Below are 19,115 nucleotides of genomic sequence, written 5' to 3'. Positions count from 1 at the left end.
TAGCCTGTGGCTTTCTACTTCTGTCTCCCACACAATAACCATCCTCTCTTTCCTTCTTTATGGGGGAGCGGGCTTGGTTTTCCATCTTCCCTCTGACAAATGCCCCCTCAACCGTCTCTTCATCCCGCCCTCCTACCTCCCGGCTTGAGTCGCTCCTTTCCTTTCCATCCAGTATCCCCAACCTCCCCCCCCCAATGGTCTCTCCCGATGCTCGGCTGCGCGAGTTGGGGGGTGGGGGGAGAGGCGGAGCTGGGGCGTGTGGGGGGGGGGGCAGGTCTGCATTGCCGCTTCCCCTGGTACCCAGAGCAGCCGCTGCCGCCGCCTCCTCCCAGCGGCCCGACATCATCCTCCCTACTTCCTTGCCACGGGGACCCTTCCCAGGTGAGACCCCCGACTCTTCTTCCCTTCCTTCCCTGTGCCTTTCTCCTCTCCCCCTAACCCTATCCATTCCCTGCATCTGAAGCATCCTTTTCTCCACTCAAATTGGAGCCATTTTATGATCCAGTGCCTTTTTGAGGGGGGGTCCTCATCTTTCATCCTGAGATGTTGTGGGGAATGGATATTTATTTCCACTAGGATGCTCACGCGCTATTTCTCTCTCCTTCTTCCTCTCTCTCTCTGTCTCTCTGTCTCTCTCTCCTCTCTCTTTCTTCCCCCTCCAGTTTTTTTTTTGGGGGTGGGGTGGGGGAATTGTCTGATATATAACCACCCAAATCCCTCAAGCCCCAAATCTACCCTTCGCCTCATCTTTCTTTTCCCAGTCTCTCCTACACCAGGACGGAGGATAAATGACCTTGGCAAGGGGGGTAGGTGGGGGTAGATTATGCCTCCTTTTCACCCTTTGAGGTTTGAGAGAAATAGGTTGGGATTGGGAAGGGGCTCGATGCTGAAGAATGAAAATAGAAGCGGGGGTCATTGTACCTGTTAGGAGATTTGAGAGGCTTGGAGGGGCAGATTGTGGGGAGTTTGCATATGGGAAGGGAGATAAATAGCCTGGAATAAGACAGTGAGAAGGATTGATACCTGGAGATGTGGGCAATTGATAAAGGCGGGAAATGTTGGGGGGAGGGTGATGATGGACATTAGTCTAGCATGAAGACTTGGGGGAGGTGGGAGGTAGGAGCTGGGGAAAGGGGCTTAGAGAAACCAATGGGTTAATTCTTGGTTCCCTGTTGCCCTCCAGACCAGGAAAAATGGGGGGAGGGGACATGTGAAAAATACTGTTGGTAAAGGCCCCCGTCCCTGTGTCCTGTTTGTCTTTCTGAGTTCCTGTCTCTCCATATTCCTTTCCTTGCAGTCTCAGCTGTCACCTCCATTTTATCTTCACAGCAGTGGTCCTTTCCTCACGCATACGCTTGGAGTGAATTGGTGGTGGTGGTGGTGGGGGGGGTTTACAGGGAGTGGGGGAGGTGTTAGCACAATTTTGCCTATCCTTGAGGTGGGGGCTGAGATTCTGCTTATCCTTCTAGAAAAGGGGGGGGGGGAGGTTCTAGGACACCTCTTGTAACATCTTATCTTCAGGAGGGTGGGGATTTGGACGTATTCAATTTACCAATGACCTTGTCACTTGTGATAGGAGATTGAAGGGAAGAGATGGATTGTGTTTCATATCTGATGCCTTTGGAAGTATTGGGGTCCTTCTGAACCCCAAATCTCCCAACCACAGTTGGCTTAAAGGACACTGAAAACACCTGATTCCCTCCACACACTTGCTCTACAGAATCCATAAGTGGGGGTGAATTCAGCTTTTATGGTCTAACAGTGTTTATAACCACACTGTCTCCATATCACACCCTCCTAGGTTCTCCCTTGTCTCCAGCCCCCTGTCTCTCCCTACACACTTCACTGATACTGAAGCTAAAAATAGCATTATTTCCTCTAGCCTTAGCCGGCTCTTGGAATCTCTGACTTCCCTTCTCCCTTGTCTGACCCTTGTTACCTGGGGAAAGAGGAGAAGGTTGAGCTGTTCCTCTTCTCTGGAGACCATCTTTAGTCTCCATATCCCTGGGGCAAATAGAGTGACAACCACAGGGTATGACCTCAAGGCCAATCCTGCTTCCTCCTTCAGGACTCTTGGGAAACCCATTTTGGACTGGGGAGGGAATAACTTGGATGTTATTCTTCAGTTCTTCTTCCTGGGGGGATGAGGAGTGTGTGTGTGTGTGTGTGTGTGTGTGTGTTCACTGCTAATGGACAAGATCACAGGAATATAGATTTAGAACTGGAAAGGACATTAGAAGCCATCTAGTCCGGGGCAGCTAGATGGCACAGTGGATAGAGCACCGGCCCTGGATTCAGGAGTACCTGAGTTCAAATCCGGCCTCAGACACTTGACACTTACTAGCTGTGTGACCCTGGGCAAGTCACTTAACCCTCATTGCCCTACAAAAAACAAACAAACAAACAAAGAAGCCATCTAGTCCAACTGTGTCTTTCAATGATGAACTGAGGCCCAGAGAAGTAGTACAAGGTCACACAGGTAAGTAAGTAATTAGCAGAGACAAGATTCAAGCCGAGGCTCTTGGACTCCAAAACTGGTCCTCTTTCCACTGTAGGGATCATTAGTCTCGGTTAAGCTGGTTATGGTTTTAGACACTCAGCCCGAGAGATCTGGGCTCTGATTTTTGGTTTTGATATCCCTAATTCCCAATCTCCTATCTAGGGGTGTCCTCAGTCTCCCCAACCTAACCTACAGCTGTTTATAAGGGAGCTCCTCTTATAAGACTTTACACACACACCTCACAGGATCATATGTGTAAACCTTCCATGATCTTTTCCTTGGGTTGTATTTTGGGGGGGGAGCCATGTCCCCCCCTTATTCTGCACCAATCTTTGTCGCAATGCAGTATCCTTGAAGTCCTTCTCCCCCTACCCCAGGGAGGAGGGACAGAAAGGATTAAGTGGGGATTAGTTAGGGAAGTCCTCAGGGGGCAGGATGGTGGGGAAGGATATTCCAGGATCATACTGGGAAGAAGACCTCTCAAGTGAAGAAGGAGTAAGGAGGTAAGTTTGGAATGAAGATGCTCCTCTACACCCCTCCCAGAGAAAGGGGATCCATGGTGGTGGTGGGGAGTAGCTAGGTAGCACAGTGGATAAAGCACTGGCCCTGGATTCAGGAGGACCTGGGTTCAAATCCAGCCTCAAACACTCTACACTTACTAGCTGTGTGACCCTGGGCAAGTCCCTTAACCCTCATTGCCTCAAAAGAAAGAAAGAAAGGAGGAAAGAAAGAAAGAGGAAAAAAAAGAAGAAAAAAAAGAAAGGGGATTCAGCAGTTGGTTCCTAGAGGAAAGTGCTAGTCACACTTTCCCAGGCCTGCCTCTTATACAAATCTTGGTCTTTATTCTTCCCTTGTAGGATCTGGTCAGGACAGTGGGACATGAATGGGCAGAGTGGGTTGGGTACATCCAGGGGGATCTTGGAGGACTTGAGAAGGAAGACACTTAGTCACAGCTCCCTAGTATGTCCCTTATCCTATGACCTACTTCCTTTTTCATTCATTCCTTCCCTTTTCCTAGCTAATATTTCCTTCTCCTTAGGTTGTTCCCAGAGACAGCCCTCATTTGTTTCTGATTCTTGTAGAATGGGAACCCTTGCTCTGGCTGGGCTGACTGGCCTTGTCAATCTCTGTGAGTTCTACCATAAGAGTGGGCACACTGTGGTGCAGTGGAAACAAATCTGGCTTTGGAGTCAGAGACCCTAGGATTGAATTTCAGTTTTACCACTTACTAGGGCAAGACTTAGACAAGTCACTTAAATTCACTGAGTCTCAATCCTGTCATCTGTGAAATGAAGGAATTTGGACTCAACAGTGTCTAAGGTCTTTTGAAGCTCTGTCCATGAGCCCAGGATTTCCTTGACCTTGATGGGATTCTATCTGTGACACAGACGGATAGTCATGAGGCATATACTACAGTCTAAAAAGATGGAAGTGTTGTCCTTATAGGGCTTGGGCCATAGAAGTGTGATGATGGGCAGGTTGTGGGAAGCCCATCTTCCAAACCTGCCTCACCCCACTCTTACATCCCATAAATGAGAATGAGTGCCAAGGTGACCACACAGTGGAGCTAAACACACCCTCTAACTCTATTGGACCAAAAATTTAAAAATAAAATAAAAACAAGGTATCAAGTTGTAAAAAATTAGTCAACAATGCTAATATGTCTTTTTTTCCCTATCTCTCTATGTCTAGTTCTTAGTAGGGCAGGTAAAGTTTTTGAGCTTGTTGGGAAAGGGGTAGGATAAACTGATGGAATAAGGTTCTAGACAGACTGCTATGGAGCTAAGGTGAGAGGGTGCTAATGGGAGGGAAAAGGTGACTTCCTGGGTCTTCTTTCATCTCAGGTTCAGTCATACTACTCTGGAGCCATTTCCTCATTGGACATGGTATGGGGGGGTTGATGGGAAAGGGACTACATTGTAATTGTATACTGATTGGTTTCTTCTGGTCCTCATACTTTTTTTTTTCTCTTTTCTTTTCTTTTCCTTTTATCTTCCAGGACAACCAACCAATGTTCCCTGCAGGGGCCTGACTGCTCTTCCTTTGCTAGCCTGAACATTCCAACTCAATTTCAACCAACCTGATTCTCATTTCCTTTCCTTTCCCTTTCCCCAGCTCCCTACTTTTTGATTATGTTGAACAGGTTGGAGGTTTATATTTTCTAACAAATACCATCAAGGCCTTTCTCTCCTCCTCCTCACCCCTCCAATACATGCCCCTTTCTGGTCCTACCTCCTCTTTTATTCTATGCCCAAAGCTCTTTGAATGTACTTTACCTGGGGGGAAGTGTATTTATTAGGGGTTCTTCTAAAATCTAGAGGTTTTTTGAGGGACAAGACAGGGAGGGAGAGGAGACAGAGGAGGGACCCCTGAGGGGTGTCCAAAGACTTCAGTCACTGCCATGGATGAAGGCTTCCGTGACCGGACAGCCTTCATCCGTGGGGCCAAAGATATTGCAAAGGAGGTCAAGAAGCATGCTACCAAAAAGGTGGCCAAGGGCCTTGACAGAGTTCAGGATGAATATTCCAGAAGGTCCTATGCCCGATTTGAGGAGGAGGATGATGATGATGACTTCCCTGCCCCAGCTGATGGTTACTACCGTGGGGATGGAGTTAGGGAAGATGAAGATGAAGGGGGTGCATCTAGTGATGCCACTGAAGGCCACGATGAGGATGAGGAGATCTACGAGGGGGAATATCAAGGAATCCCCCGGGGAGATTCAGGAGGAAAGGGAGAGCGTTTGGCAGATGGTGCTCCCCTGGCTGGGGTGAGGGGAGGACTGGGTGATGGAGAAGGTCCTGGAATTGGAGGGGAAGCTCAGCGGCGGAAGGAGAGGGAAGAGCTGGCCCAGCAATATGAAACCATCTTGCGGGAGTGTGGCCATGGCCGGTTCCAATGGACCCTCTATTTTGTCCTGGGTCTGGCACTTATGGCTGATGGGGTCGAAGTCTTCGTGGTGGGGTTTGTGCTGCCCAGTGCTGAGAAGGACATGTGTCTATCTGACTCCAACAAGGGCATGCTGGGTGAGAAACCAAAGTCTTTCCTGTTCTTTTTTCACCTCCCACCTCTTACCTCCTAGATAGTCCCCCTATTTTATTTCCACTGTAGTCACAGAAACTTTACTGGGCACTGAGCAAACCCCAACCCCCACCCCAAGTATCTCCTAAGGATAATAGGAACTCCTCCAGGTCCTCCTTCTTTTTCTCAATTCCCAACTAAAGTTTGGGAACCTTGTGATCCTTCCCCAAAGAACTGGACTATGGCTTGCAGAGAGCAGGGGTAATAGAATCTGTGGGCTACTAAACTTCTGGTTTGGGGATTATGCAATTGTAATGAGCTTGACTTCTCACTCCCATTAGGAGGTGGGCCAGGGTCACTGGAAATGGTTTCTCTTCATAGCATTTAATCTTTGTCACAATGGGAAGCCATTCTCTGTTTATCTAGTGTTCCTTTGTGCCCTGCTGGGAGAAGGCTTATTCCTTTCCTTTGGTGGGAAGGGAATAGAAACCGAGAGGTCCGAGTCCCAGTTCTTTTGCTTGGAGGGGAGAGAGGGAAGATTTGACCTTGCCCCTAGATGTCAGTTCCTGATGGGGGTGTATGGCTGAGGGGAATTTCTAGGCTATAATCCATTGACACTTGATTGGCTCCCAAATTACCCACAGTCCCAGGACAAAAGGTTAGGGTGGGGAAGGTCTCTTCTGGACCTTTCTCGGAGGAGATGAAGGAGGGAGCTGACAGACTGTGAAAGGAAAGAGGTGATGAAAGAACAGAGGGGTTGAGATTGGAGTTGGAGGGAATGAAGGTTAGCTCTAATGGGGGAGATGGGGATTTCCTGACTGAGAGATTTAGTAACTGAAGATATCTCCTCTGCCAAAGAACACAAAAGAAATCTCTAGCTGAAGCCAACAGGAGGTCGATTTGGCTTTGAGAGGGTCCTGGGGAAGGAGCCTTAAAGTCTGTTAGATCCCACTCTTCATTCCCATATCATTAGTCCAAGGCCCCATTATGTTGTTTTGGGTTTTTTTTTTGGTGGGGCAATGAAGGTTAAGTGACTTGCCCAGGGTCACACAGCTAGTAAGTGTCAAGTGTCTGAGGTCAAATTTGAACCCAGGTCCTCCTGAATCCAGAGCTGGTGCTTTATCCACTGCACCACCTAGCTGCTCCCCATTATGGTTTAATTCAGGGGTTCTTCTCTGGGTTCTTGCCATGTTGTCCTGTTTAGTTCCTTGCCAAATGGAGCCCAAACACCCTAGTCTTATTTCCTAATCCTGGATCTACTTAAGCAGCCAGATGTCTTTTCCAAGATTTAACCTTACTCCATCCTACTGTAATTTCACCTCATTTTGTATTCATTTGGCTGGAGGAGGCATGACTGACCTTCCCATCCTTTTCCCTTCTATGTTCCTCTTTCTAGGCCTCATTGTCTACCTGGGTATGATGGTTGGTGCCTTTCTCTGGGGTGGTCTGGCTGACAGACTGGGTCGTCGACAGTGTCTGCTCATCTCACTTTCCGTCAATAGTGTCTTTGCATTTTTTTCGTCCTTCGTCCAGGGCTATGGAACATTCCTCCTCTGCCGGCTGCTCTCTGGGGTCGGGTGAGCATCTATCTACTCCAAAGATTCCTTCCTTCCCTTTCCTTCTCCATCCCTGAGTATTCCCTAAATTCACCTTCAACTTCTGTTTCTATTCCCAGATGTACCTCCCCATTTTTACATCCTCAGTTTCTTCTGATGGAGGCCACCCTAAGCCCTAGGTTTATATAACACCCAGAAGTTTTCTCATTCCCCCAGATTCCAAACATAATGGAACCTATTCAAACCCTGCACTTTCTTCTCATTCTCTTGGTATCTCCTGTGTCTCTCTAAACTTCCTTCATTTATCTAATCATCACTGCCCTGTTCTGAATCTAAGACCCTTTGTAGACCTTCCCCTTGGATTCTTCTTTCCTTAAAGTTCTCCTTCCATTTCTTTAACTATCCTAATCCCCTCAACCTTTCTCCTAAACTTCAAGGCTTTCCATCTGCTCCCTCCCCTTTCCTACCATGGCTTACTTTTCCCATTCCCTGAGGAAGAGAGGAGTTAGGGGTTGGTTTTGGTGGTAGGGGAGTGATTGGAAATCTGCTCTGGGGGGAGGAGTCTGGATCTGGGGAGCAGTGGTGGGGGGTGGGGTGGTAGGTGGGGTGGGATGGGGATCTGATTCCTGATCTACTCTTTAGCAACCTCTTCCCTGGAATTCCCTACAGGATTGGTGGGTCTATCCCTATTGTCTTCTCCTATTTCTCTGAGTTCCTGGCCCAAGAGAAGAGAGGGGAGCATTTGAGTTGGCTCTGCATGTTCTGGATGATTGGTGGTGTGTATGCAGCTGCCATGGCCTGGGCCATCATTCCTCACTATGGTGAGAGTCCCCCAAGGGATCTTCCCTCTCCTGGAGATGCTTATTTAGACTCCTCTCCCTGAGGCAGAAATGCCCCTTAATCTGACATGGTTGGAACCTTCATTCCCAACTAGCCCTAGAATCTCCCCCCTCCCCAATTCTTCCAGGGTGGAGCTTCTAGATGGGATTCTTTTTGGTTTCTAGTGATATCCTTCCGTCTTCTTTTCTCCCCTCCCCAGGATGGAGTTTCCAGATGGGTTCTGCTTACCAGTTCCACAGCTGGCGGGTTTTCGTTCTCGTGTGTGCCTTCCCTTCTGTGTTTGCCATTGGAGCCCTGACCACCCAGCCAGAGAGCCCCCGATTTTTCCTGGAGGTAAAGGGAGATGGCGATTGGGAGGGGGAACCGTTAGCTTTGGGGTTTCTGGTTGCTTGGTTTTTACCTTTTATCTTCTGGCTCATTGGTTGATTTTTGACTCCCCTTTGAGGTTTTTATGACCTACAGTGGCTTTGGTTTGATGCTGGTCTCTGTTTCAGCTCTCTCCCTTTCACCAACTGCTTTGGCTCTGTGGGGTGGGATTTTGCCTTTTGCCTTTACTCTTTGTGGTATTTTGGTATGGGGCCCTTCGATGTTATTGATGACTTAATACATTCCATATGTCGCTCCATGAACACTCTGAAGTGACAGCCAGGACAATGGTGGTGGTGGTGGTGGTGGGGGGTGAGGCTGTAGTTCAGAAACCCTGAGCTCAGTCATTTTCTGGTATGCTTCTACCTCCCTTGACACATTTTTCCTCCTATGAAGGGTCATTTGATCTGGACATCAAGAACTTTTGACTCAGGACCTAGGTTCAATTATTAGCTTTAGACCTAATATGTTTATTAGTTTTTATAATAATAATAATTTTAAAATTATAATTAGGTTTAGACCTAATTACCCAGGTAGCTTTGGGGACATTATTTAACCTTCCTGGTACTCAGCTCCTCATCTCTATCTAGCATTCGTGTGGGGTAGGTCCTGTTGTGGTAATGGGAGAGAAGGCTAGTTACAGTCCTCCCTCTTCTTGCCCCTGTCCTCACGTGGGTAATAATGCTTTTTTTCCCTCAGTGCCTCCCTTCAGGCTGACTTTCCCACTAGTCAAGTCCCTGAGCTTCACCCCTCAGGGGGAATGGTTTTCCTTTCTTTCACACCCAAGGGAGAAGACTATGGGAAGAAGTTATTTCTTTGAGATAGCTTCTTTAACAATATTAGCTCCCAGCTGAGTCACAGTCTTTTTCACAGGAAAAAAAAGGCTGATACAATTTTTTGTCTGGAAATGAATCTGGATCCTTGTTTTTTGTTTTTGTTTTCTTCGCTCAGGGCCTATTTGTGGGGGGGTTTTTTGTGTTTTTTTTTTTGGTGGGGCAATGAGGGTTAAGTGACTTGCTCAGGGTCACACAGCTAGTGTCAAGTGTCTGAGACTGGATTTGAACTCGGGTCCTCCTGAATCCAGGGCTGGTGCACTATCCAGTGCAGCACCTAGCTGCCCTCCTCTCCAAGTCTTCATGTGAGGAAGGTCCCAGTGGTTGTAAAATCTCTCTCTGTTTTGTGTACCTTGCCACTCACTTTCTCTAATGGAACATGTAGATCAGAAATGCAATGATTAGCCTCTTTTCTTTTAACCAACAATAGTGAACTGAAAACCAAGCAAATCCTTAAGAAACAAATGTTAGGGGGGTGGGTGGGCAGCTAGGTGGCACAGTGGATAAAGCACCAGCCCTGGATTCAAGAGGACCTGAGTTCAAATGCAGCCTCAGACACTTGACAATTACTAGCTGTGTGACCCTGGGCAAATCACTTAACCCTCATTGCCCCACAAAAGAAAGAAAGAGAGGAAGGAAGGAAAGAAAAGAAAGAAAGAAAGAGAGAAATGTTGGTGTCACAGCCTCTTCACCTGAGAGAAGCACCTAAGGGGTGACAGTGGGCAGAGCTGTGGGCTCGGAGTCAGGAAGACCTGAGTTCAACTCCTGCTTTAGACATTTATCAGCTGTGTGGTCCTGGACAAGTCACTTCACCGCTGTCTGCCTCAGTTTCCCCAATTCTAAAATGAGGTAACAATGGCTGCTACCTCTCAGGGTTGTTGTGAGGATCAAATAAGATAATATTTGTACTAGCACCGTATCTGGCACATACTGGGTGCTTAATAAATTCTTGTTTCCTTTCTTCCTGAGAGAGCTAATAAGTGAATAGAAATAAAAGACAGCAAAGTGAGGCATCCCCAGTTCTATTCTCAGCAGGATAAACAAACAGTTCAGGCAACTTGCAGTCTGTTCTGTGTGGCCTCTGCCTCACCTTCTCTTAGAATCTCATCTTTTATTCCTTTGTCATTATACTCATGTCAGCCCCACCTCAGGTCCCCTGAGCTGCTTAGGCTGGTCTTCTTCCTTCCTTTCCTGCCATACTTTATTGAGGCTTCTCTTCCTTCCTCTTAAGAACAGGAGGGGGTTGGTTAATAGTCTTAGAGGGAGCTCCAAAGGCTTCCCAGAGAGAGGAACATTGAGGAATCTCCTACCTGCCAGAGGCCATTGCCCTCCAATGTCCTGTTATGATTATTAAAATGAGAAGGTTGGATCAGATGACCTTTGAGGTCAGCTTTAGGCTTATGATCCTATGACCTCCTTAGTCCAGCTAAATGGCTTTCATCATTTACCTTGTTCCCATGTCCTTGCCATGAGGTTTGCCATCTAAGAATCTCTCCTTGTATTGTCCCTCCATTGCTCTCCACCCAATGCCTATTTGGATCCTCTTGAGTTGGGAGAGTACATTGGTGGAAGAAGCCATAGAATGGGAGTCCTGAAGCCTGAGTTCTAGTTCTGGACCTGATACTCACTAATTCTGTGTGTGTGTGTGTGTGTGTGTGTGTGTGTGTGACCTTGGTCAGACAATTTCATGGGTTCTAGATGCTTCTCTGTTAAATAATGGGATTGGACGAGTTAATATCTAAGGTTCTCTTTAGCTCTGGACCTCTGAGTCTACACCATTCCTGGGAAACCCAAAGGATGTGGTTTGTGTGTATATTGGGGGTAGGGGTAGTAGTGGGTTAGGTTGGTGGTATGTCTCTGAGATATCATAGACCATAGACTTGGAGCTGGAAGGGACCTTAAATGTCCTTTAACCTTCTCATTTTATAGAAGGAACTGAGGATCAGAGAATTAAAATGACTTGCCCAAGGTCACACAGCTAGTAACTGGCAGAGCCTGTTATTTGAACCCATGCCCTTTGGGGGGGGGATAAATATTTGTAACTCTCAGAACAGGAATCAGATGAAGCCTGTTCTGGGTGTAAGTGAGGGCTGGGGGTGGATGGGAGGAAGGGTATAACTAGATTTGAGAGAAGCAGCTGTGATTTGAGGAGGTTGGGAGGTTTAAACTTGCATCTATGTCCGTGGCTGCAGAATGGGAAACATGATGAAGCCTGGATGGTCTTGAAGCAAGTCCATGACACCAATATGAGGGCGAAGGGGCACCCCGAGAGAGTGTTCTCAGTAAGTCTTTCCTTACCCACCCTGGGTGTGATTTCTTCTCCTTTGGAATCTCTACAGATTCAGATACTGAGAACGTTCTGAATTAATAACCTACCCCTTCCAGTGACATTCTCCCCATAATTCCTCCTTCATATAGGTTGTCACCTAGCAATTCCATACCCCAAACCTCCCCACAACCTTCTCCATACTCTCAGAAACTATCTCATGTTGAGTCACTTCTCTCTCTCTCTCTCTCTCTCTCTCTCTCTCTCTCTCTCTCTCTCTCTCTCTCTTTCTCTCTCTCTCTGCATCAACACCCCATAACCTCCCAGTTTGCTGCTGGAATGGAACCCATTGAGGTTGGGTGATGGCCATGTGACCTCATGATCCTTGTGTGATAGATGGCTGGACTTGTCTCTTTCCTCCAGGTGACCCAAATCAAGACCATCCGTCAGGAGGATGAATTGATTGAGATCCAGTCAGACACAGGGACCTGGTACCAGCGCTGGGGGGTCCGGGCAATGAGCCTAGGGGGCCAGGTAATAGGGAGATTTTGCAGGGGGGGGGGAGGTATCTGGTTGGATAGGAAAAAAGAATGAATATTGAGCCTGGGGGACTCATAGATTAGGGATTGGGAGGAGATACCTGGATCTGGGGGGTATGAATCCTCCTCCCCTTGACCATCTGCCCCCACCTCTAGGTTTGGGGAAACTTCCTTTCCTGTTTTGGCCCTGAATATCGGCGCATCACCCTGATGATGATGGGCGTGTGGTTCACCATGTCATTTAGGTGAGGGGCTGGCTAGGGGAGGGAGGAGGGAAGAGCAGAGGAAAAGCTGAAAGTTAGTCAACAAACATTTGTAAAGTGTTTACTATGTGCCAGGAACTGTGCTAAGCAATGGGGATACAAAGAGAGGCAAACTCAGCCCCTGCCCTCAAGGAGGAAGAAAGGATATAAGGAGGGAAATAAGCATTTATTAGGTGTTTCCTTTGTGCCAGGTACAGTGCTTAGGAGTTCACATTTAGTGAGGGAAAACAACACATAAATAACCAGGTAGCTAGTTGGTATAGTGGACAGACAGCTGGACTTGGAGTCAGGAAAACCTAGGTTCAAATCCTGACTCAGATACTTACTAGCCTTGTGATCCTGGATAATTCACTGAACCTCCGTGCCTCACCTGTAAAATGAGGGGGCTTGGATTTAATGGCCTCTAAATTTCTTTCCAGCTCTGAATCCATGATCCTAAGATAGGTATAGAGCACATGGAAGGTAATCTCAGAGGGGAAGGCATTAGCTGCCAGGTGACTTGGAAAGCACTCTAGCAGAGGGTGGCATTTGATGTGAGTCTTGCAGGGAGCCAGGGACTGTAAGAAGAGGTGAGGAGAGATCAGAGAGCATTCAGGTCTTTGGAGAGGGGGTGGGGTGGCCATTGCAAAGGAGGGGAGATGGGAGAGTTGGGGGAGGTGTTCTGATACTCCCTGACTCCTGTCCTCATCTACCACTGACCCAGGGGTTAGGATTGATCCCTTGCCTTTCACTTCATCCCTAAACTCTGCTTTCACAGCTACTATGGCCTCACCGTCTGGTTCCCCGACATGATCCGTCACCTCCAGGCAGTTGACTATGCTGCCCGAACCAGGCTCTTTGCAGGAGAACGGGTGGAGCACGTGACCTTCAACTTTACACTGGAGAACCAGATTCACCGTGGGGGCCAGTACTTCAATGACAAGTATGTGAGGGTTTTTCCCCATCCCCTTGGCCGGGGCCCTAAGCAAATCCCAAGTCCCTCTCTTGGCTCCCAGCCAAGGGATCTCCAAGCAGGCAGCAGAACTCAGTGTCTGGGAATTCTAGAGGAGAAGGCTCTGTGTCAGACATTTCCCCTCTTCCACAGTCACTGAAGGACACAAGATGGGGCGGGCAGGAGTGTGTGTGTTGGGGCTACAGAGAAGAATCACTCATCTCTCCCCCATCCTTATCATAGCAATAATAATAGCTAGCATTTATAATATAGTGCTTTAAGGTTTGCAACACTATTCCCAAGTTGTTGATTTTGAGCCTCCCAACCATCCTGTGATGTAGGTGGTTCTATTCTCCTCATGTTAAAGGTGAGGAAATTTAGGTGGAGGGGCTGTGACTTGTGTGGTTCTCCCCCATTCCTTACCCTTCCAGGTTTATTGGCCTTCGACTGAAGTCGGTGTCTTTTGAGGACTCACTGTTTGAGGAATGTTACTTCGAGGATGTCACATCCAGTAACACGTTCTTTCGGAACTGCACATTTATCAACACAATATTCTACAACACAGGTACCAATCTTCTGCTTGGTTTGAAGAAGCAAGGTGGGAGATGTTGAGAGAAGGGGACCGATTCTTATCCCTTTCCCACTTTGCCCCTTGTCCCTAACACACACACACACACACACACACACACACATACACACACACACACACACACACAGAGCTTTTTCTTCAATCCTATGCTGGTTTTTTTTTTCTTTTTTCCTATCTTCCAGACCTGTTTGAATACAAGTTTGTAGGCAGCCGACTGATAAATAGCACATTCTTACATAGCAAGGAAGGCTGCCCACTGGATGTGGCTGGGACAGGTGAAGGTGCTTACATGGTTTACTTTGTCAGCTTTCTGGGCACACTCGCTGTGCTACCTGGGAACATAGTGTCAGCCTTGCTCATGGACAAGATCGGCCGGCTTCGAATGTTGGGTAATTGGGGAGCAAATGGGAGAGGTGGTGGGAAGAAAATAGCCTTGACAGCTGAGTAATTAGGGCAGGACAGGGGTCTTTGCCCCAGGGCATTGAGATTTAGAGTGTACAGGTGGCATATTCACCCCTTGGCTGTCTAGAATCAACTGAGTTTAGCACCTAGTTAGCAGGAATAATTAGCTAAAATGGGAAACAGCCAACAGCGTCTCTCCTCAGCTCCCCCCCCCCCCAACTAGGCTTCTTCTCCCTGGCAGCATCCTTGAAGTGTCCTATAGGGTTTCTACCTCCCCACCCCCACCCACATGCCTCAAATGCCTCCAAATTTTTATTGGAGAGCACTGATTCCTGCTCCTTTCCCAGGCTCATTTTCTGTCTGGGCACATAATTGACCTTGGGTGCCCAAACTGCTAGTTCTGACTCTGCTTGATACCACTTCCTATTCAGTAAATATTTGGTGAGCACCTGTTATATTCGAGGCATTGTGCTAGGCAATCTGTGCCCTGTGAAAGAACTTCAAAGAAATTGGGTGGGGGGTGCGGGTGGGGTTCTAGGATAGAAGTCGCTGGCAGGAAGTAAAAGTCATCAGGAAGGTGAGGGGGGAAATACTCTTGGTTGTGATGTTATGGATTAGGCCAGATGGCCACTCAGTTGTTTCTGAGGTGCACACAGACGGGCATAGATGATGGTGGCTTGGTCGTGGGACCTGCGGCTCCTCCCATCCTTGATGCCCAGCTCTCCTCTATTTCCCAACCCAGCGGGCTCCAGTGTCATGTCATGCATCTCCTGCTTCTTCCTGTCCTTTGGGAACAGTGAGTCGGCCATGATCGCTCTGCTCTGCCTCTTCGGCGGGGTCAGCATCGCGTCTTGGAACGCGCTGGATGTGCTGACCGTTGAGCTCTACCCCTCGGATAAGAGGTAGCTAAGTGTGGGGGCTAGGAATAATAGAGGGGCCAAGCAGGGGACTGGAGGTGGAGAGAGATTGGGGAGGAGGGGGCGCTGAATAGAGGAAAATCACTCTTCCTTCCAACGGGCGAGATGGGCTGACAATCTTTCTCCATGCTCCACTCTGTCTCTAGGAGCTGGTTGCTTCTGTGCTTACTACTGGTGTCTTCTTTCTTTCACCCTCTCTAATTTCTCATTCCATTTCCCACTGCCATTTATAACCTCCATCCTGGGGGCAGCTAGGTGGCGCAGTGGTTAGAGCACTGGCCCTGGAGTCAGGAGGACCTGAGTTCAAATCTGCCCTCAGACACTTAACACTTACTAGCTGTGTGACCCTCAGCAAGTCACTTAACCCCAATTGCCTCACTAAAAAAAAAAATATATATATATATATATATATGTATATATGTATATGTATACACACACACACACACACACACACACACATATATAAAACCTCCATTCTCTTGTAAACCCCATACACCCCATGCCCCAAATATTTTCTGCCCTCTTGAGTTCTTCTTTTTTTTGGTTTGGTTTTGTTTTTTGCGGGGCAATGGGGGTTAAGTGACTTGCCCAGGGTCACACAGCTAGTGTGCCTAGCTGCCCCGAGTTCTTCTTTCATCACCATCCCCACCTACTCTCCTTTGCTGCCCACCCTGTTCCCCACTACCTCTCCTTTTGATCTTTTTCTCCCTGCCTCCACAGGACCACAGCCTTTGGTTTCCTGAATGCTCTGTGTAAGTTGGCAGCTGTGCTCGGGATCAGCATCTTCACCTCTTTTGTGGGGGTCACCAAGGCCGCCCCCATTCTCTTTGCCTCTGCTGCCCTTGCCCTTGGCAGCTCTCTTGCCCTAAAACTTCCAGAGACCCGGGGGCAGGTGCTGCAGTGAGGGAGAGTTGGAGGACATGGGGGCAGTGCACTGTGAGACCAACGGCTCCTTCCTCACACCCACCTCCATCTGGCCCCGGGAACCCCCCCCATCAGCCCTCTCTACCCCTCTTTGTGTTTGGTGTCTTAGCTGTGTGTGTATGTTTATGTGTGCCTGTGTGCACGTGTGTGCATGTGCGTGGGTGTGGTCCTCATGGGGCAGGGGCTACAGAGGAGAAAGCTCTTCTCCCTAAGGTTCTGGGGCTCAACTCCCTACCTCCAACTATCCTTAGTGTACAGAAGAGTCTCCTGTCCTTCCCTAATGTCATGGTTAAGGCTCTTACCCCTACTTAGGGCCTCTAGAGAAGGCCCTCATTCAACCTGTGTGAACCTCAGTTCTCTCCTGGAATTAAAATCCAGGAGAAGGGGATGCCAGGGCAGAGTGGGATGAAGTATTTCTTCTCCCCTTGGCTCATCTGTGTGTTCTTCAGGGGTATGGGGTTGGGGAGTAGAAAGGCTGAAGACCAGGGGTCTGAAGATGAGGTTCAGGATCTTGGGTAGAGAGAACTACTGAAATGGAGGGTCACAGGATGCCCTCCTGCATCTCCCTGTGGATGCTGGTAGGGGTAGCAATAATCCTTAGCCCCCTGGCCTTCCCCTTCCTTTCCCCCAATTCGGGGTGCAAGTTTGAATCCCGAGTTTTATAAAATTTGATTTCTTATTTTTATTTATTTATATTCAGTTCTGAGGCAGCTCAGCAGGTGCGTGTGTGTATGTGTGTGTATTGTGTGTGTGTAGTGGGGAGGGGTATGTTGCTGTATTGTCTTGAAATTTAAGCCAAGGGTAATTTTAACAGATACACATGGCTGTGGCCTCACCCACACAGTGCCCTGCTTGCCCGTCCTGTGGCAGGCCTAAGAGGTGTAACCTCTGGGCTGGGTGGGCAAAGGAAACACCTAGACTCGGGGGACAACTCTAGGTTAAACATGATCTAAGCACAGTGTCCCCTCCCTCTCCCCCTAGAGAAGCACAGGCTCCCCTGCAGGTAGGGGTTCTACCCACAATAGCACAGAGAGAAGAGCACAGGTAGCCACTCTCTCCAAGGGGACCCCATGCTGGGAGTTGCAGGGAAGAGACCTGGCACTTGGTCAAACCAGCAGACAGCTCTAAAAGCACAAGGATCCCGGAGTGGGAACACAGGGTCCCTTTCCCTGAGCCCCTCTAGCCAGGCTGGGAGCTTTGGTGAGGTTCCAGCCCCAGCCCAGGAGCCTCACTTCCCCCTTATAATCTCTTCCCCATGAAGTGGCCCCTGCCATTTAAACTGTAGCTGCTCCTTACCCGGTGTGACTGGTCTTTCTCTGGTGCCCCCCACTGTAGTTGTGATGTGTTGTAGTTTTTAGCTGTTTGTAAAATGTAAAAAAATAAAATAAAATCTACAAAAAAAAACAGGAAAAAAAAGGAAAAAAGGGGAAAAGTATGAAAAACAAAACGTAAAATCCAAATCCCCCTCCTCTCATATGGCGTCTGGCCCCCTCCAACCCTGTGGTCACTCCCCTCATTTTGTAACACTGACCAGGTGATGACCGTTGAACTCCTTGTGTCTGTGCTCAGACCACCCCTTCCCTTCTGGTGCCATGTTTTATGAGCCACAGCTCTGTCACTCCATCCTGCCAGACGCAACTCTTTCCCTTCCACCCCAGGAGGGGCCGTCCATCTTCCCACCCTCCTGGGAATGCCCCTCCCCTCCAGTCGATGTGAAAAAACGAAATGAAAAGAGAAAAATAAAATTTTAAAAAATCCTTAAAATCCAAAGTTCTGTGCCTTTATTTCTTCTATTTTAAGTCTATTTTTCCTGTTGATCTTCCTGCCTGTTTTGTCTGTCAGGGTGGGGGGGAGGGGGAGTGGAATTAAAAATGTTTTTTTCCCATATTCTTCTTGGGTTTGACAGTGGATGATCACGGGGGGCAGCTGGTGGTGCAGTGGTTAAAGCACTGGCCGTGGATTCAGGAGGACCTGAGTTCAAATCCAGCGTCAGACACTTGACACTAGCTGTGTGACCCTGGGCAAGTCACTTAACCCTCATTGCCCCGCAAGAAAACAAAAAACAAAACAAACAAAAAAAAGACAGTGGATGATCCCAATATTCTTCCCCACCCAGCTAGAAGCTTTAGAATTCCTTTCAGGCATAACATTCTGATGAGAAGTTCTGTTTTTCCTTCCTTTGTACTATCTCTTAACTTCTTCCCTTTCTATTCTAATGAGCCAGAACTTCAGTCCAAGTCTTCCTTTCTCCTGGATTCTTGCCATAATTTCCCAAGTGTAAGTGTTTAAAATGTTTGTCAATTGGTTGTTGTTGTTTGTCCTTTGTTGTCAAAGAGGACCCTGACATCTGGAGGTGATGTCCTGACTTGCACTGAATTGGATTTAAGTGGGTTCAGTGGCAGGATATAGATCAGGACGACTGGAGATGACCCTGGATGTTTAAGGCAATTGGGGTTAAGTGACTTGCTCAGGGTCACACAGCTAGTAAGTGTCTGAAGTCAGATTTGAATTCAGGTCCTCTTGACTCCAGGGCCAGTGCTCTATCCACTGTGCTACCTAGCTGCTCCTGTCAAGTGGTATAAATTCCTTAGAAGGGCACTCAGTTCTACAATTCTACTATCATCTTCCAACTTCCCTACTTACCACAGTGGTACAATAGCAAGAAAGCTGTATTTGGCCTCAGCATCTTAAATCCCTCAGTAGCAGACCCTTTGGAGACAAAGACACAAATGGAAGTCACCACCCTCAAGTAGCTTATGTTTATTCTGTCTCTGTCCCTCTAGAAATATTCAAGCTGAAGGGATCTTAGGGATCATCTAGGCCAACCTTTTGATTTTAATTCAGATGGACCTAGGATCAGATTGACTTGGAAACTCTTTGCAATGACGGGATCTCAACCTGTGTCTTTTCCTCCTGAATTCTTGTCCATGTCCTCCCATAAATTCATCCAAAATGTTAGAGGCTTTCCTCAATTTCTCTTGATGTCTCCAGCATATCAATAGATCACTCTGGTTGTTCACCCTGCCATCTTACCCTCACCATATAACCAACCCATCTTCCCTTCCTACCATAGATTTCCTTGATAACATCTCTTACTCTTTTCTTTGAAATTCCTCATTAGTTTTATGTTGTAGCCTAATTGTATTCACCATGTGCTATTGTCCTCTGTGA

At 47.9% G+C, this 19,115-nt stretch overlaps 1 protein-coding gene across 3 annotated transcripts; it reads left to right on the top strand.

Moving 5' to 3' along the window:
- Nucleotides 1–226: 226 nt before the first annotated feature.
- SV2A (synaptic vesicle glycoprotein 2A) lies at nucleotides 227–17,708 on the top strand. Of its 3 annotated transcripts, XM_044002096.1 has the most exons (14): nucleotides 267–381; nucleotides 762–806; nucleotides 4,500–5,523; nucleotides 6,915–7,095; nucleotides 7,744–7,895; nucleotides 8,114–8,247; nucleotides 11,306–11,395; nucleotides 11,803–11,913; nucleotides 12,075–12,163; nucleotides 12,939–13,103; nucleotides 13,544–13,677; nucleotides 13,884–14,090; nucleotides 14,846–15,005; nucleotides 15,741–17,708. In XM_044002096.1, the coding sequence occupies exons 3-14, from the start codon at nucleotides 4,902–4,904 to the stop codon at nucleotides 15,922–15,924; spliced, it is 2,229 nt and encodes a 742-aa protein (XP_043858031.1). In that variant the 5' UTR covers nucleotides 267–381; nucleotides 762–806; nucleotides 4,500–4,901; the 3' UTR covers nucleotides 15,925–17,708. The 3 variants fall into 3 exon arrangements, with proteins under 3 accessions (XP_043858030.1, XP_043858031.1, XP_043858032.1); XM_044002095.1 differs by lacking the exon at nucleotides 762–806 and having other exon boundaries at nucleotides 227–381; XM_044002097.1 differs by lacking the exons at nucleotides 267–381; nucleotides 762–806 and adding an exon at nucleotides 2,867–3,003.
- The last annotated feature ends 1,407 nt before the right edge of the window (nucleotides 17,709–19,115 follow it).

Source organism: Dromiciops gliroides, chromosome 4 (assembly GCF_019393635.1).
Source record: "Dromiciops gliroides isolate mDroGli1 chromosome 4, mDroGli1.pri, whole genome shotgun sequence".
Lineage (NCBI taxonomy): Eukaryota > Metazoa > Chordata > Mammalia > Microbiotheria > Microbiotheriidae > Dromiciops > Dromiciops gliroides.
This window is presented reverse-complemented; position numbering and strand designations above follow the sequence as displayed.